At 39.5% G+C, this 18,336-nt stretch overlaps 1 protein-coding gene across 9 annotated transcripts in view; it reads right to left on the bottom strand.

The window, feature by feature from the left end:
- Window positions 1–1,147: 1,147 nt before the first annotated feature.
- Kidins220 (kinase D interacting substrate 220) overlaps window positions 1,148–18,336 on the bottom strand; it is a 97,736-nt gene continuing 80,547 nt past the window's right edge. For 5 of the 9 annotated variants that reach the window (XM_090337484.1, XM_090337486.1, XM_090337490.1 and 2 more), the window contains 5 exons: window positions 15,962–15,994; window positions 11,556–11,687; window positions 9,094–9,192; window positions 7,548–7,784; window positions 1,148–4,433 (listed from right to left, as the gene is read on the bottom strand). In XM_090337484.1, the coding sequence (XP_090193610.1) occupies window positions 3,171–4,433; window positions 7,548–7,784; window positions 9,094–9,192; window positions 11,556–11,687; window positions 15,962–15,994 (1,764 nt within the window). In that variant the 3' untranslated portion in view covers window positions 1,148–3,170. The remainder of the gene's footprint in view (window positions 4,434–7,547; window positions 7,785–9,093; window positions 9,193–11,555; window positions 11,688–15,961; window positions 15,995–18,336) is intronic. The other 4 variants (XM_090337488.1, XM_090337491.1, XM_090337489.1 and 1 more) reach the window with 1 other exon arrangement.

Genomic DNA, 18,336 nt, shown 5'->3' with positions numbered 1-18,336 from the left:
TTGACCAAAGAAATTCACTGCCTCTTCTTTCCTACCTCTTCCCTCTGGGTCATTCACAAGACAAAGGGAACAAGAGTGCCTCATGCTCTCTTTTCCTGGCCAGTACTGTGATTTGCTCAAGATTTAGCCAGGAACTCAGGTTTTTAAACTGGGATATTTCTAAAGAGGCTGAGAATTCCTGGTGTAACCCCAAATTATGTGGTCTTAAACCCTTTTAAATTAGTACTTTAGCCAGAATGGAAAAAGATTTAATTTCATTCCAAAAAAATTCCGATTAGTATTTGTAAGAAAAAAATTAGTCACATGTATCTTACTGTAGCATTATATCATGCAAACGATCCAGAATTCTCAAGAGAATTACTTAGCGAGGCAGTTACATTCTAAGCACTATATTAAAAAAAAACACTAATATATCACATGAAGACAAATTTTCCTTCCACATTGAAAACGTTGTTTCAGTTTTCACAGATACTTCAATTCCCCACATACGAGTGCTGAGCCTTAGTCATTCAGCACCATGCGAATAGTCTCAGCTTTGTCACTTCTGGGCTTGTCCAAAGACATGCTCACAGGCAGCAGCTGACAAGAGGAGCAGATCTACCTTCATATGATGCACAGTAACAGATCTCTCTTGTGGCTCAAGGTGGGGGCAAACTGATCCATAACATAAGACTCTATAAAGGGATCCAAGTCTCAGGTTTCTATCCATCTTTATCCCACTTAAAGCAGCTGCGTATGTGCGCATCTGTGCATCTGTCTGGGTAATGTGTTATAAACAGAATAGATACACATACACCGACATATAGACTCAAAGAAATAACAGGGACTCAATCACCCATCTGCACTGCCGTTTATCAGTGTGAAAAAGCAAACTTGTCCAGGATGGTCCTGTGATAAATGGCTGTTCTCCAGGACCTGAATCACCTGGCCTGTGCAGATACAGAATTGCACTGCAAGATGCCAATGAGCTCTTTGTCAGCGATGCTAAGGAAAAAGCGCTGCACGGACACAGAGACTTTAGAGCCAACTTCTTTCAGAAACACTAGTGGGGGCGGCTGGAACATTTAACAAAACACACACATTACTTCTTTATTTTTAATCAAAGTGTGAATCATTGCCACAGGGAATAAAACTCCATGAGTCAGAATGACATGCAATTTTTTTTATTGTTTTCTAAATCTATTTGTACATTTGCTACTCCAGTATTAATTTCACAAAGCATGAGAATGTATTCTCCAATGAGGAAGAAGCTGCAACTACTTGTCTGAAAAGGAAAACACTGACTCTGAAATACTTGCTAATTACAGCACATTGCAAAATAATAAATATCATAAACATTAAAATGTTAACACTACAATATATAAATGTCAGTAACACCTTGCCCTTTTAAATGCTAAAACATCTGCGAAAGGTCATGCTAAGAAAACTGTATAAAATGCTCCATTATACTCAAACGTCAAGGCAGTGAATCACGAAGAGCGACTCTTACCACAGGCCTGGTCAGGCAGGTAAGCAGCACACCACACACGGTTCTGTCTAGGTAATTACAGCTGTGGCTCACCATCTATTGTCCCACCTCCGGCAGGACACACTGCTAGAACTCATTCCACATAATACGCTGTGTCAAAGTGACGATTTCAATGCATGATGGCAGAGACCTTTCTAGCCTACATACTACTCAAATGGGATCCTTTTCTTAATGTCTGTGAACAATAAATGCAAAGAATATGGTTTCATGACCACACTAGTCATATCTTGTTTTTATTCATACTTTGTTTCATGCTTTTCAATGTTTAAGAAAAAAGTACTGCCGTTTTTGATATTCTTTCTGCTGTGTGGAATACACACAGCAGATAAACTGTGCCGTATAGAAGACAATGATTTAGTTCTGTCCAATTAAACATTTCCTTGTCATTTTCCACTAAAGTTCTTATGTAAAAATGTCTTCATATATCATTCCTTAAATATTTAGTGCCTATGACTGCCCATATCTCCTTGATTCTGCAGAGGAAGAGTTTGTGTTAAAGTCTGAGGTACAGCTCAGTAACAGGACATTTGTCCAGCAGTTAGGAGGTCCTAAGCGGGATTCCTAGTACCACTACCAGAAAAAAACCCAAAACAATAAAAAAGAATCCACCCCTTACTCTGCTAAGAACTGTAGAAAGAATCATGCTAAACGGTAAGGCTGGCCCAGTTAAATTGCTAAATTACTCTGGGTACCTTTGACTCACTTTCTTAGCAATTTTTAAAGTCCTCTTCAGTAAATACTTTCTATTTAAAACATTTTTAGTAAGTAATTTGTATATTAGATAGAATATTGGTTGTCATTTTACAATTAATTCACCCCAAGTCTCTGGGCTACTTCAAAACATACAAATTCCTTTTCTGTTTCTTTTTCTTTGGTGGGGGATAGCAATGAGGTTTGGGTTCAGGGCCTCACATTTGCTAGGCAGCTGCCACACCTCCAGCTCTAAAACCTATAAAATTCTTACCTAAACAACTTATAAACAAAACGTGCTTTTTGCTCCATCTACCACCATCTCAAGTGTGTGATCAATAATTGTTCTACAAAGGGGATCCTTAGGTTTTCGTTTTCCAAGTTAAGCTCTTTAAGCTTAACCAGTCCTTTTTGATCTTTATACTTAGATGGTGTTTCAATAATTTTATGGAGTTATGTGTCAATGAAAAGCATAATAATGGTGAGTTTTGTTTTTTTTTTCCTGTCAGTTATGGGGCTTGAACTCTGGGCCTGGGTGCTGACCCTGAGCTCTTCAGCTCAAAGCTACCACCCCACCCCTTGAACCACACCTCCTCTTGCCCTTTTCTAGTGATTAATTGGAGATAAGAGTCTTACGTTCTTTAGTGCCTGGCTGGCTTTGAACCCTGACCCTCAGATCTCAGCCTCCTGAGTAGTTAGGATTACAGGCGTGAGCCACCAGTGCTCTGCTCTGGTAGAGACGTTTTTTAAACTCCTACTTACAGAGACAATGGAGGCTTACTGATGAACCATCATTCCTTAGGCTTTCCTCGGTTATGTATGTCTGTATAGTATGAACCTGATCAACTGTTAATTATCTGTGAAAGAAATGTATGAAGAGGTGATAGGTGAATTCAAAATTCAGGACAATTTTGGTATAGGGCCTAATATTCCACCACTTCTGCTGGTTTTCTTAAAGAATGCTTTCTCTCTCTTCTCCAAAGCCTGCACTATCTGCAGGGCCTGCTGCATGGAGCTCAGAAGCTTCTTTCGAGAGCCTTGTGTAGCTTGAACGTAGGCTTCGCTTATGTGTCAAGCTTTTTAGATTTTCATTCTGAATAGCAGTTGGGTTAGGAGTGGACCCAGGCCTCAAAATGACCTGAGAAGACTCTCTAATTCCCTCCATCTCATCAAAATTTTGATTGGGCCTTGTGGCTGGAGCAGTGTTGTTGTTCAGGGTCACAGTGCTGGGCGTTCGGTTGAGATTATAGGCCTTCTGGCACGTGGGCCAGCTCTCCTCGGGGCTGCTGGCTATCAGGCTGCACTCGGAAGGACTCTTCTTGTCTTCGGAGCAAATGGACATGCGGGTGATGATGGGATCATGCAGGCCGCTCAGGCTGTGAGGCATTCCCCGCTTCCCAGCAGGGCCGTCGTCTTCCAGCTCTATGAGATTCGCCTTCTCAAGCTGGGAAACATCTGCGGCTTCATTGTGAAGAGAGTGATTGGGAGAACTTTCGTTGGATCTCACTCCTGAATCTGATGACTCCTTTTTGTCAAGGAGAGCATCTGCCAAATACTCTTTTGCTTTAATGAATGTCCTAATGGGCTCGGCACCGTGTTCCGGAGACTTGGACACTCTCTCAGCTTTGCCTTCAGCTTTTTTATCTTTATCATCTTTGAGTAGTGGAGTATTGTCTGACTCTTCTGCCCCTGACTCATCTTCATCACTTGGAAGTTTCTGGTAGCGCAATCCACCTCCCTTAAGCTTCAGATCAGTCTGGAAAAGGCTGGACCTTTCTGAGGATTTCTTGCCCGGGAGCAGCTTACTGCCTGACTGGTCAGACTTTTCATCTTCTTCAGTAATAGGGTCCAGGGGTGAGGCCTCATTAGTGGAAACGCCAGACGATGAGTAATCTATTACATCCCCCCTTTTCATTAAGAATGACTTCCTCCCATCGTCTTGCTTTGGCTCACTCTCCTTCCCCTTTTCTTGCTCTAGATTAGAGTGAATGGAGCCCCCTGAGGAACTCTGACCCATGTAGTATGTGCTGTGGGGAGAAGATCTACCACTGATTGTCGTAGACCCAGGGCCCCCTTCTAACTGAGACATCTGAGCAATATATTCTCTATATGCATCTCTATATTCGGCCTGCACCTTATCAGTAAGCTTTGATATTTCAATACTGGAATCCTGGGAATTGAGACTCGAAAGACTTGGGGTTCTGCGAGTTTGTGACTGTGAAGACAGAAAAAAAAATTTAAGAATTCAAATAAGCAAAAACAAAACAAAACAACCAAAAAAGACAAATGCCAGCTTAGGAAGTATATGTGTGTACTAACAAATCAGCAAAAAATCAGCAAAACACCAAGCTCTTTTAAAATAATTCTACCTAAACAGTTTAATAAAACTTGTGAATCCAACTTTAAATAGAACTCTTATTGTTAAAAAGCTTTCCAAGATTTTTAAAATTTGGTAAAATTTAAAAGTATAATTACAAATTACATTAAATCACTTTACCATTTTTTTTTTTTTTGCCAGTCGTGGAGCTTGAACTCAGGGCCTGGGCACTGTCCTTGAGCTTTCTCAAGGCTAATGCTCTACCACTCGGGCCATAGCACTACTTCTGGCTTTTTCTGGGTATATGGTAACCAAGGAATCAAACACAGGGCTTCATGCATGCTAGGTGCACACTCTACCTCACTAGGCCAAACTCCCTGCTCCCCTATTTTTGTTTGTTTTGTTTTTGTGTGTGCCGAATTCAGGGTCTAGGTGCTGTCCTTGAGTTTTTTTGTTCAAAGTTAGCTCTCTACCACTTAAATCACCTCCACTTTCAGCTTTTTTTCCCCCTTTAGTGGTTAATTTGAGATAATTTCCTCAGACTTTTGGCTCAGGCTCTCTTTGAATCACAGTCCTCCAATCTCAGCCTCCAGAGTAGCTAGGATTATAGGTGTGAGGTACCAGTACCTGGCAAGCACCTGCTTTTAATAACTTCAAAACTTTAAAATTCAAGGCAAAATTTACTTTCATTGACAAAAAATTCCCCTTGGGGTAAATATGATCAAAGTATATTTATTATATGTAACTGACACAGTAAAACCCTTTTGTAAAATTAAAATAGATTAAGAAAAACGCTCCTGGAAGGGAAAAAGAATTAAGACATACCGCTAAAGCAAAGCCCACAAATCTTCAAAATACAATTTAGAAAAAACCAAAAACCTGCTTCAACTTGTATGATATGGAATCCTTTCAAATTCTAACTCAGATGAAGACAATATACTTAAAAATGCCAAAATACCCCAAACACACACACACACACACACACACACACACACACACACGAAAAAAAAAAAAAAAGATAGAGGGCAGAAATAAAATCCATGAGGCTGGGTCCTAGTTAAGAAATTAAGTAAGAAATTAAGTTGTCTTTTCTATATGAAGTTTTAGGATTAAAGTTGCTACAAATCTTAGAAGAGCTAGAAAGAGAGGAATAAACAGCACAGATTAGGGATGGGGGAAAGCACTAGGCATGTATAAGAATGGATAGGAGGGCCGGGAGGATGGCCTAGTGGTAAGAGTGCTCCACTAGCATGCACGAAACCCTGGGTTCGATTCTTTGGTACCACATACTAGGAAAAAGCTGGAAGTCACTGTGGTGCTAGCCTTGAGCAAAAAGTGTCCAAGGCCAGTGCCCAGGCCCTGAGTTCAAGGCCCGGGACTAGCAAAAAAAAAAAAAAAAGTTGTTTCTAGGGCCGGGAGTTTGGCCTAGTACATAAAGACCCAGATCTGATTCCTCAGTACCCCATACATAGAAAAAGCTGGAAATGGTGCTGTGGCTCAAGTGGTAGAGCTCTAGCTTTGAGAAAGCCCAAGGACAGTGCTCAGGTCCTGAGTTCAAGCCCCAGGACTGGCACCTGGCACTTTAGTTTATTTTTAAATACATAAATACTTAGAAAAATTTTCAGTTTCCATTTCAATTACAGTAAATAGTTATAGTAAAACTTACATAAGCGGGACTAGGAGTTTGGCCTAGTGGTAGAGTGCTTGCCTAGCATGCATGAAGACCTGGTTCAATTCCTCGGTACCATATACATAGAAAAAGCTGGAAATGGTGCTGTGGCTCAAGTGGTAGAGCTCTAGCCTTGGGAAATCCCAAAAACAGTGCTCAGGCCCCAAGTTTAAGCCCCAGGACTGGCAAAAATAAAAAAAATAGGGCTGGGAGTTTGGGCTAATGGTAGAGTGCTTGTCTAGAAGTGGTCACAGTAGAACTATTTGTAATCACCAAAATGTTGAAACAAGTCAAATCTCCACCAACTGATGAAATACTATTCAGCCAGAAAAAAAAAAAAGAAGAAAAAAAGAAAAACCTTAAAACTTACATAAGCGGGGCCGGGAGTTTGGCCTAGTGGTTAAAGTGCTTGCCTAGCATGCATGAAGACCCAGGTTCGATTCCTCGGTACCACATACATAGAAAAAGAGCCGGAAGTGGTGCTGAGGCTCAAGTGGTAGAGCTCTAGCCTTGAGAAAGTCCAAGGACAGTGCTCAGGCCCTGAGCTCAAGACCAGGACTGGCAAAAAAAAAAAAAAGTTACCTAAGCACTTGGCGCTGGTGGCTCAAGCCTAGAACCCTCACCTCTGAAGGCTGAGATCTGAGGATTACAGTTCAAATCCAGCCCAGGCAGGAAATCCTATGAGACTAATACTTCCAGTTAACCACCAAAAAGCTAGAAGTGGAGCTGTGGTTCAAGCGGCAGGGTGCCAAACTTAAGCAATAAAGCTAAGAGACAGTACCTAAGCCCTGAGTTCAGGCTCCAGTGTAAACACAAAAAAATAAAAACCTTACATCAGCAAATATTCTTCTGTTTCTAGAAGAAGGAGAGAAGGCGAAGGAAGGAGAGAGGAAAGAAAAAGGGAAGGAGGGAGGAAGATGACAAGAGGCAGAGACAGAGAGGTACGTGGTGTGTGTGTGTGTGTGTGTGTGTGTGTGTGTGTGTGTGTGTGTGTGTGTGTGTGTGTGTGTGTGTGTGTGTGTTGGAAAACCAGAATGCAAGACTCGAAAGGATAACACTGGATATGTATGTTAGCCAATGATTCCTAAATTTTCTAGGCAAATAGGGAGAGAAAGGTAACTGGGCCCAGTTCCTGCTTCCTCTAGGCTGCTGTCCTGTGTTCTCAATTTAATCACCTTACCTTTCTTTGATTTTCTTGTCTGGTCCTCTCAATGAATGAACACATCCCCCATCTCACTCAGGTGAGTGCTCATTGTGTTTCCTGAGTGACTGTGTTAGTGTACTAACAACACAGCAGAGAACTCTCCCATTCAATAATACAATAAATGATGTTTAATAAATACCTGCCAACTTAGATTACTGTGGCGTGGGGCACCTTCATCCAAGCCAAGTGTATTGAGTTCTTCAAAACTGAAGTTCAGCGTGTAGGGAGCTTGGTTGGAGAGCTCGGTGTGTGGCAGTTCATTGTGAGAAGACCGACGAACAGATTCACCATGAGGGACTGTGGCACTGGTGTTTTCATTAAGAAAACGTGCATCATCAGGAACCACCTGGCTTTCTGCATTCCTCATTTCTAGTACCTTAGCAAAAGAAAAAGATATCTCTATGATGTGAAGTCACATTTTTGAAACTTTAGAGACTTTTTTTTTTTTTTTTGCCAGTCCTGGGGCTTGATTTGGGGCATAGGCACTGTCCTTGGGCTTTCTCAAGTCCAAGGCTCTACCACTTGAGCCACAGCACCACTTCCAGTGTTTTTCTATGTATGTGTACCAAGGAATTGAACCTAGGTCATTGTACATGCTAAACAAGCACTCTACCACTAGGCCAGACTCCTGACCCCTTTAGAGAGTTTTAAAAACAAAACACTATAAAGTTATTATAATGGAAATGAGAACACACACTCCTTTGTAAAGTGAATTTTAATGAATTTGTGCTAAATCTTTTTATCTTTAATTACACTAAGAAAAAAGTAGTGTCAGAAACAATCATATATAGAATTATAACCTGTCTATTATACTGTTACTTTAGTTTAAAAATGAACTTGAGGACAAAAGAAAATGCACTTGGAGGATGTCAGAGAAACCAAAGGTAGAGAGGAATAAAAGCTGTCAAGATAGGGGCAGGGAGTTTGGCTTAGTGGTAGAGTGCTTGTCTAGCATGCACGAAGACCCAGGTTCAATTCCTCGGCACCACATACATAGAAAAAAGCTGGAAGTGGTGCTGTGACTCAAGGGTAGAGCTCTAGCCTTGAGAAAACCCAAGGATGATGCTCAAGCCCTCAGCTCAAAGCCCAGGATTGGCCAAAAAAAAAAAAAAAAGCTGTTAAGGTAAACTTAAGCAGTGACTATTGCAGTAGCCCACTGTAGCACAGGCTCAAGTCCAAAGAGCAAGGACAAGTGAGAATTTACACCCAAGGAGCAGTGAGGATGATCTGTAAGGGGAGTCTGCCTACATGTATTTGTCAGGACTTTGAAGACAAGCCAGGTGGTCATGCGTCATCTAGTAGGTGGTCAGTGCTAAACTGACTTAGCAAGATTATTGCTAACAAAGCAATGTACACCTGTCAAGGACAAACACCAAAGGCTGAGGTGTCGGCAGCTCAGGGGGCCTAGCTGGAGCTAGGTCAAGACAGAATGTTTGTCGCCACAGAAAACTGATGAGTAGTCTCTTCCTGGGATTTCTGAGGAAAACTAGGCAGCACAAAGGCTTCCCAGTACTGCTGTACATTCTTCACGATACCAGGCTGGACACAAGCATAAAATTCAGCTCGGAAGATTTTAATATGGAAAAATATCAGTTTAGGCCAGGACTTACTGGTTCTGATTTTATAAAATGTTATAATTTTATGTTATAATAAAATTTACCACAACAAAATTATAAATATCTTACTGTGCTTCTGAAAAGGTGCCAGTCTCCAAAATTCATGTTCATCTCTTTCTTCAGCTCATCAATATTACACTGAGCTAATACACGCCCATTTATGTTTGCCTGAATAAAAAAATAAGTACAAAGACAAGCAAACTCTAAAATGTTCTAAATTACCCATTATTAAAAAGCAGTTTTAAGGAAGGCATTAAAAATTTGAAAAAACTCGCTGAATTTGAACAACATATGCTACTTTGTGTTTTTCTAAGCGTAAAACACTTAGGACAAATCACTTTTCAGGGACCAACCCACAAGCTAACGCTCCCAATTTTTTCTAAAACCACCTACTTCAACATGAGTACAATGCAACCATTTGCTTTTCTATTGTCTTTCTTTTCTTTCCTTTTCTTTTCTCTCTTTCTCTCTCCCTCTCTCCCTCCCTCCCTCTCTCCCTCCCTCCCTCCCTCCCTCCCTCCCTCCCTCCCTCTCTCTCTCTCTCTCTCTCTCTCTCTCTCTCTCTCTCTGTGGTTCAGGGGGCTTGAACTCAGCCTGGGCGCTGTCCCTGAGAATATTAACATGAACTGGAAGAGCAACATCTGTCTTTGTAACTAACTGTGTTGGTTCTAAATGCAGATGACAACCTAATTCTTTTTTTTTTGGTCAGTCACAGGGCTTGAACTCTGGGTCTGGGCACTGTCCCTGAGCTCTTCAGCTCAAGGCTATTGCCCTACCCCCTGGAGCCACAGCCTCACTGTCCCTTTTCTAGTGATTAATTGGAGAGTCTTATGTTCTTTAGTGCCTGGGCTGGCTTTGAACTGCAATCCTCAAATCTCAGCCTCCTGAGTAGCTAGGATTACAGACATGAGCCACCATGCCCAAAGACAACAACCCAACTCTAATAGGTAGTTTCAGCCATAAAGAATGACAAAAACCGGCGGGGGCAAGGGTTACTCACTTCCCGGTCTTCTAAATGCCTACACAGAAAAACTGTTACCACTTTTGGGTCTCTGAAATTCTCGTTTCCCTCAAATAAAAACATGACAGCATTTTCTTTACTAATAATAGATACATAAAGACTGACTCTACTAACTGGTAAAATTAAGGAGTCTCTGCTTACAATATTAAGTTAAAAGAAAATGCATACCAAATCAGTTTGTGGCAGAAGTCCTTTTTTGACAATGTCACAGAATTTGCAGGATGAAAGAACTGGATTGCTATTCTGGGTTCAAAAACCCAGGGTCAATGTGTAAAGATTAGTGGGAAGAAAGCTGAGGGAAAATAACCCCTCTCAAGGGGCTTGGGGTAGAGTCTTGCTCTCCAAGCATTAACCTGTAAGAGCCCAATGTGTCCATGGGAAAGCAGTGCTGACTGGTGCAGACAGGGGTCGGTACAAACCTTGGACTGGAAGATGCAGACATCATCTGAAACCTTTTCGCGTAAGTAAACTCAGTTAGATGGTATGCATAAGCGCTCTTAATCCTTTAAGATGTTTCTCAAAGACACCAATCTTTAAAGTTATGTGATCGCTGGAGAACAACTATTGCTGCTCAGTTTAATACTGTGATAAAAAATCATAACTTAGTGGGGGGAAACTCCCTTAACTGACTTTGGATAATTTCACACAGAAAATGCCTTCTCAGCAATCAGGTACTACCAGAACTGTGAGAATATGACCTCAGAAGAAATTAACTTCCACAGAGGCACCAGCCTTCAAAGCCCCCAACCAGGTGGCTTCACTGAACGTGACATGGCCATAAATCTTAGATGTTACATAACTGAGGATTTGTGGGAAGTTAAGTAAGTATGGCATGCTCTGATAATGATTAAATCACATGAACATGTATTACAGGCTAAATATCCTTATCCCAAATATTTGGGACTGAAGTGTTTCATATTCCAGAGTTTTTCAATTTAGAACTATTTCCAGTTGAGTATCCCTAATCCAAAAGCCTGAAATCTGAAGCCCATATTGGTTCCCATTCTCAAAAGCTTCAGATTTGATGTTTTTTTAATAACTCAACCTGCACAACTAAACAAAACAAACCACATAAGACCTTTAAGGGGCAGGGAGTTTGGCCTAGTGGTAGAGTGCTTGCCTAGCATGCACGAAGATCCGAGTTTGATTCCTCGGTACCACATACATAGAAAAAAGCCAGAAGTGGTGCTGAGGCTCAAGTAGTAGAGCTCTAGCCTTGAGAAAGTCCAAGGACTGGCAAAAAAAAAAAAAAAAGACCTTTAAATATTCTGTTCCATACAGGCAAGACAAGCTATTTAGCTAAATGTGAAATCGTCTAAGAGCTTTGTATTTCTCATCAAGGGATTTTTTTCAACTTAGATCATTCTTAAAATGGAACATTTTAATTCTGCTACTTTATTATTTTTTGGTCTATTTGTAGATGACAAAGATGGGCACTATCAGGATATAAAGCAAGAATCCCATATTGCACTTAGAGTTTTCCCATTCAATGTGTAATTGTATACATCACCTTTTTGATTGTTGTGCAGTACTGAGGCAGCATGCTCTGGTCCAGCCCTTCTATTTGCCTCAGTTTCTCACACACAGTGTCCACAGTCATTGCATTCAGTGACAGTACTGTTCCTGTGGCAGGGCCTGATCCCTAGATAAGCCAAAGAAAAGACACATGTGAGCAGCATTTAATGCCAGCTACATGAGGCGACACAAAATCCAGCAAGTTATTCTACAGAAAACATAAAATCAGTATCTGTGGCGTGGTAAGGAAATAGCATTAAGGAATAGAACTACTGTTACACTTAATAGTTTTTACTATAGTAAAGACATCCTCATCAAAATAACATTTCTTAAATGACAGATCATTCCATAAGCCAGGAATTGGCCAAGTTTTCAAATGTCTACAGCTCAACTTCAAGAGATAAGGCACTACTACCTTCAATAAGAAAAAGAAGAGAGCTTAAAACACAAAAATAAGAGGGGAAAAATTACTGATATCTATATTATAGGAATACAAAAGACAAAAATCTATTATTTTAAAATGTCTATAACTGAATGAGCAGCTTTAAGTAGTCTCCAGAGTTGAAGTTTTCATATCTCAACTGTATTTATGTCCAAGAAATCTTTAGAACCTATACAACAGATTCCAATAATGGAATCTAAACACGTGAAAGTAAATAAAACTTATGAAATCTGTTCTTATTTAAAAGGAAAAGTCAAAGCCTGGCACCTATAATCCTAGGTGGCTCACACCTATCTCAGGAAGCTGAGATCTGAAGACTGTGGTTCAAAGCCAGCCTGGACAGGAAAGGTTATGAGATTATCTCCAATAAACTACAAAAATAAAAATTAAAAAAAAAAAGCCAGAAGTGGTGCTATGACTCAAATGGTGGTTAGAACAATATCCTTGAGCAAAAGAAGCTCAGGGACAGCAGCTAGGCCCTGAGTTCAAGCCTTACAACCGGGGTAGGGTTGGGGGGCAGAAGTCAAAAGAGTAAGTCAAGTATTTATTTAGAAGAAAAACATTTTGTGACGTGGTAACATTCTAAAGAAAATTCTAAAGATTTTCCTCTGACCAACTATGCATGATTTTCTTCCATTACAGAGATACACATAAAGGTCAAAGGAGTCTGAGTTAGGCCTTACAAGACACTTTCTAAATAGCGAGTATAGATGTGGATTAGACCCTAACTGGTCAGCTTTAATATCAATTTCCTAGTTTCTTTGCTCCAACTATTCTTTCTTTTGCCAGTCCCAGGGCTTGAACTCAGGGCCTGAGCACTGTCCATGGGTTTTCTCAAGGCTAGAACTCTGCCACTTGAGCCACAGCACCATTTCCGGCTTTTTTCTATCAAACCCAGGTCTTTGTGCATGCTAGGCAAGCACTCTACCACTAGGCCAAACTCCCGTCCCTCCAACTATTTTTGAAGAGACTATAGAAGATGTAACCATAACACAGAGAAGAAGACAGACTGATTGATCTAGAAGATAAAGATATTCCAAACAATCTGTTTACTCTTAAATCTAATTATCTATTATAAATAAGATTTATCATATCCTTGAGAGTATGTTTATCACATCTTTTTGCTGCCTTTAAAAAAAATCACTATCAGGACATAGTTGAAAATGCCTCCTAATGTTACTTGCAATATGAAAGTATAATATTATTAATACTAACTGATAAATATATAGAAAGCCAGTATATTTTTTAACATAAACAGATATTACATACGAATATTGCTAGGGGATCAGATTATATTAAACAGACAGTTGGAGTAGAAACTTCATGAGTTAGGGAGTCTTACCAAGTCTGTAAGTATAGGTCTATACAAGTTTGGAAATTAATGCTGTAGAATATATTACACCAAGCATTCATTCATTTTGCTTTTTGATTTTGTCAATTATGGGGCTTGAGCTCTAAGGTTCTTTTTGCTCAAGGCTAGTGCTCTACCACCTTCAGCCATAGTGCCACTTCTGGTTTTCTAGAGGTTAATTAAAGACAAGAGTCTCATAGATTTTCCTACCTGGGCTGGCTTTGAACCTTAATTTTCAGATCTCAGCCTCCTAAGTAGCAAGGATTACAGGCATAAGCCACCAGCACCAGGCAAAACAAACACTTGTTTTTAACTAAGTATAAAATATGGCATATCCAGGACTGAATTACCGCTTCTAATATATGAATAAAAATGTTAGTCCTAATTTAGTTTTACTAACTCTACACACAGTTCTCCTTTGCCTAGATAAGGACAGCCAAGAGTCAGTGTTAATTAGTCACTTTGTATTTTGAAAAGCAACTTTTATTGAGACCATATATGCTAAATACTTCTCAAATTTAAGGTGTAGGATTCAATAACACTTAAGTTTATCTGCACAGTAGTAGTGAACCATCACTATAATAATAAAAGAATTTTCAACAAGTCCAAAAGAATCCCTGTATCCATCAATAGTCACTGTGCATTTCTCCAAATCCTACCCTCAGCCCCTGGCAACCAATGAGCTACTGTCTATCTCTATGGACTAGAGATGTCTATAGAAATTTCATACAAACAGAATTATAGAACAAGTGACCATTCTTTTATTGATGCATCCATGTCAGTACCCATATGTCATACTTCATTTATTTTATTAATGAATAATATCTACTCTGGGCACTGTCCCTGAGCACTTCAGATCAAGGCTAGTACTCTAGCACATGAGCCACATTGTCACTTCCGGTTTTCTGGGGTTAACTGGAGATCAGAGTCTCATGGACTTTTGTGTCTGGGCTGGCTTTCAACTGCGATCCTCAGATCTCAGCCTCAGAGTAGCTAGGATTACAGGCGTGAGCCACTAGCTCCTGGATGACCCTTAATTTTTTAAATGTTGTATTCCTTGCTTGGAATTCCTTGCTTGCATTTATATTCTGCTTACTTTATTTTTGGGTTGAAACTTTATAAAGGAATAGTTTGACTAACAAAATAACACTTTTGCTGGGTTACAGATCATCAAATAAATACCCATAAGTCTATATTGATTCAATTAAATATTTGAGGAGATAAATAAGTTAGGAAGAAGACAATATCCTTTCATAGAATTATAATTAAATGTGAAAGAGATAAATTGAAAATTATTATCTGGCAAACACCACAACAATAGTAGTGGTACAGACCCACTGACAAGATGCTAAAACTAATTATCTGAAAAGGGCTGTATGAATAGGAACCCCCATTTGAGATTTTAACTCCTACTTTCTGAATGAGAATCAGGACATATCTCTTTTTCCATTTCTCCCTATTTTACACTGATACACTAAAACAGATTCTTGCTAAAACTCCAAAAAGAAACAGAGGGAAAAGGACAGGAGTATGGATCACACAGGGCAGAGAGCCTTCCTACCAAAAGCAAGGCCCTCACTTCACACACTAGTAGTACCGAAAGAAAGGATGACTTTTGTATCTTTTGTCCTTTCTTTTTTGGTACACACCCTTACTAGACAGTGCTTTGCCAGTAAGCTACATCCCAGCCTCAAAATAGTGAAAAAAGAAATGTCTTTGAAACCAAGGATCATAAAACCAAAATAAAGGTCTTTAGAGAGAAATCTCATAAAAGCAAGGGGAAAAAAAAAAGTTCAAAAGTCATAAAGAGATATTCAATAAGCCAGTAACTAAATTCTTAAAAGAGGGGCCAGGAGTTTGGCCTAGTGGTTACAGTGCTTGCCTAGCATGCATGAAGACCCGGGTTCGATTCCTCGGTACCACATACATAGAAAAAAAAAGCCAGAAGTGGTGTTGAGGCTCAAGTGATAGAGCTCTAGCCTTGAGAAAGTCCAAGGACAGTGCTCAGGCCCTGAGCTCAAGCCCAGGACTAGCAAAAAAATAAATAAATAAATAATAAATTCTTAAAAGAAACTACATGTATTATTTTGAGAATACACAGAATAGCTTAAGTAATAATATTTTGACATTTACCATGCATTTTTCCTTTAGATTTGTGTGTAAGGAGCCAAAAACTTATTATTTCGGCATAATGATTTTGTAAATACTTTAAAATGTTATCTATTTTAGAAAATTGATAGTAGCGAATGTTAGCTTGTTTAAATAGTCAAATATAAACTTTAAAATACATACAAATTAGAATTTCTCTAGGCAAAAGTAACATTACCACCACAAGATATTATTATACCTTGAGGTAACTTCTTCATATTGTAAGTAGATTAAAACAATACTCAGAAACATTATCATCTTAAGTAAATTCGTTAAATAAGCTTAAAATTGATTAGGCAGAAATGAGTGCCATGCAAAGGCCAAAAGCAACTACTAAAATAAAACCTGAGGCAGTGAAATGAGCACAGATTTATAAAGAGCACAGCGTGAGCTATGTAGCCAAGGATTGCATCTAATAGCCTAAGGAAAATGAGGAAGATTTCACTGAGAATTTCTGTACCTGTCTCTGTTTGTTAAACCCAGAGTCACATAGCTTTAAGGAAGGAACAAAACAGAGTGAAGGGTGTGAGCATGAAAGGAACATCAAATTGCAAGGATTATATATTCAGGCAGCACTCTGGTCTCCCTCCCTCCCTTGATCCCTCCCTCCTCCCTCCCTACACGGTTCTTTTCAACAATGAGTGCTTTGTTATTTTAAATATTATACTCTTATCATCCATATTTTTATTAAAAGAGTAAGTCATACATATTATATTTAGTAAGAAAAAAGTTACTAGGACAAGTCAATACTTCCCTAAATTCAGGCTAAAATTATAAGAACATTCAATAATGAGGGAGAGGATGACACTATTCAAAAAGAAATGTACTCATTACCTGACTTTTGTGACTATAACCCCTCTTTATATCACCTTAACAATAAAATTTAAATTTAAAAAACAAAGACTTAGAGTACCATATGACTGCTTCATAAAAGGTAGCAATCTGGCCACATTATACTTAGTACTTAGAAACACATCTTTAAATTGGGGTTTTATTACATTGGGTATGAGATCACAGATACCTTCAAATGTCATTTCAAAAGAAATGCTTCCAAGCCTGGTGCTGTGGCTCACATCTGTAATTCTAGCTGCTCGCTCAGGAGGCTGAGATCTGAGAATCACAGTTCAAAGCCAGCCTGGGCACTACAAAGCCCTAAAGACTCTTATCTCCAATTAATCACCAAAACCGGAAGTGGCTCTGTGGCTCAAGGGGTAGGGCAATAGCCTTGAGCTGAAGAGCTCAGGGACAGCACCCAGGCCCAGAGTTCAAGCCCACAAAAGAAGAAAGAAGGAAGGAAGGAAGGAAGGAAGGAAGGAAGGAAGGAAGGAGAGAGAGAGAGAGAGAGAGAGAGAGAGAGAGAGAGAGAGAGAGAGAGAGAGAGAGAGAGAGAGAGAGAGAGAGAGAGAGAGAGAGAGAGAGAGAGAGAGAGAGAAAGGGAGGAAGGGAGGAAGGGAGGAAGGGAGGAAGGGAGGAAGGGAGGAAGGGGAAGGGAAGGGAAGGGAAGGGAAGAAAAAGAAATGCCTCCAGACCTGAAGAAACCATAAAGGTAAAAGAGAAAAAAGATGCCCAGAATACTACAATGAACATATGTAGTCATATATAAGCTTTAAAATTACTCCAGAGTGGGGCCAGGAGTTTGGCCTAGTGGTAGAGTGCTTGCCTAGCATGCACGAAGACCGGGTTCGATTCCTCAGTACCACATACATAGAAAAAAGCCGGAAGTGGTGCTGAGGCTCAAGTGGTAGAGCTCTAGCCTTGAGAAAATCCAAGGACAGTGCTCAGGCCCTGAGCTCAAGCCCAGGACTGGCCAAAAAAAAAAAAAAAATTACTCCAAAGCAAGCAATCATTGTTGTTCATTTTTTATTTAATTGGTGGCAAATAGCATTAAAATGCTTAAAATAGTCTAGAGATGACTGACAGCAATGTGTTCATTTATCACACTGCTTTAGCACAGTAAAAAACAAGGTTTTCCTACCCTTTCCTTTAACAGAGCAAATAGCGAGAGTCTATTGTAAGAACCTAATTTTCTAGTTTATATTGTAAAACTTACTATAAATAAACATTAGAAGGTGACTGTGGAGACTTACAAAAATACCAAAAAAGTAATGCTAATGACATTACATTTTATTATGATACCCCAAACACAAGAGAAAGTTATTGTTTGCAATATAAAAATGTAACTTACTTTTAACATTTTTGTTACAATTATCATGTAACTTACTCTTCAAACTGCTTGAGAAATATTCTGTTATTCTGTCAAAGCTGTCAGAGAAAGCTTAACACTACATAATTAGGACAAACTTTTAAAAACCAAAAGTGCTAAACAATTTCAATAAACATGATTTGTTGTCCAACTTTTAGCTATACTCTAGGATTTCGATATACAAATAAATTTATTTGAAAGCTGTTAGTTGCCTTGAAAAAAGTTTTCTTGATTGAAATCAGATATAAAGCCTTTCACACACAAAGTAAATTTCTGGCTTTAACAGAAAGAAAAAAAAATCAAGTATTTTCCAACTTCAAACAGAATAATAAGAATCCACTTCTGAACCACTGTTCAATGAGTGACTGGTGCCAAGCTGGTTTAAACTACTATAAGAAGCCTCTAGGAGGTGCCAGGGGCACCTGTCCCAAACCTATAGTCTACACAAAATTACAAGGTCCCAGCTCCTTATCCATGGCATCTTTAACTTTCTTGTCCAAGCCTTCTCCTGGCAATGACAAGACAGTTTGGTTTGGACATGTAATTATTTGAAATGGGTTACAGGTTCTAAACCAGTGGTGGAAATAAAAACGATCTACAGGGGAGCTCCATCTTTCCCCCCACTTTTCTCT

The sequence above is a fragment of the Megascapheus bottae genome, chromosome 7 (genome assembly GCF_031878675.1).
Source record: "Megascapheus bottae isolate mThoBot1 chromosome 7, mThoBot2.hap1, whole genome shotgun sequence".
Classification (NCBI taxonomy): Eukaryota; Metazoa; Chordata; class Mammalia; order Rodentia; family Geomyidae; genus Megascapheus; species Megascapheus bottae.
This window is presented reverse-complemented; position numbering and strand designations above follow the sequence as displayed.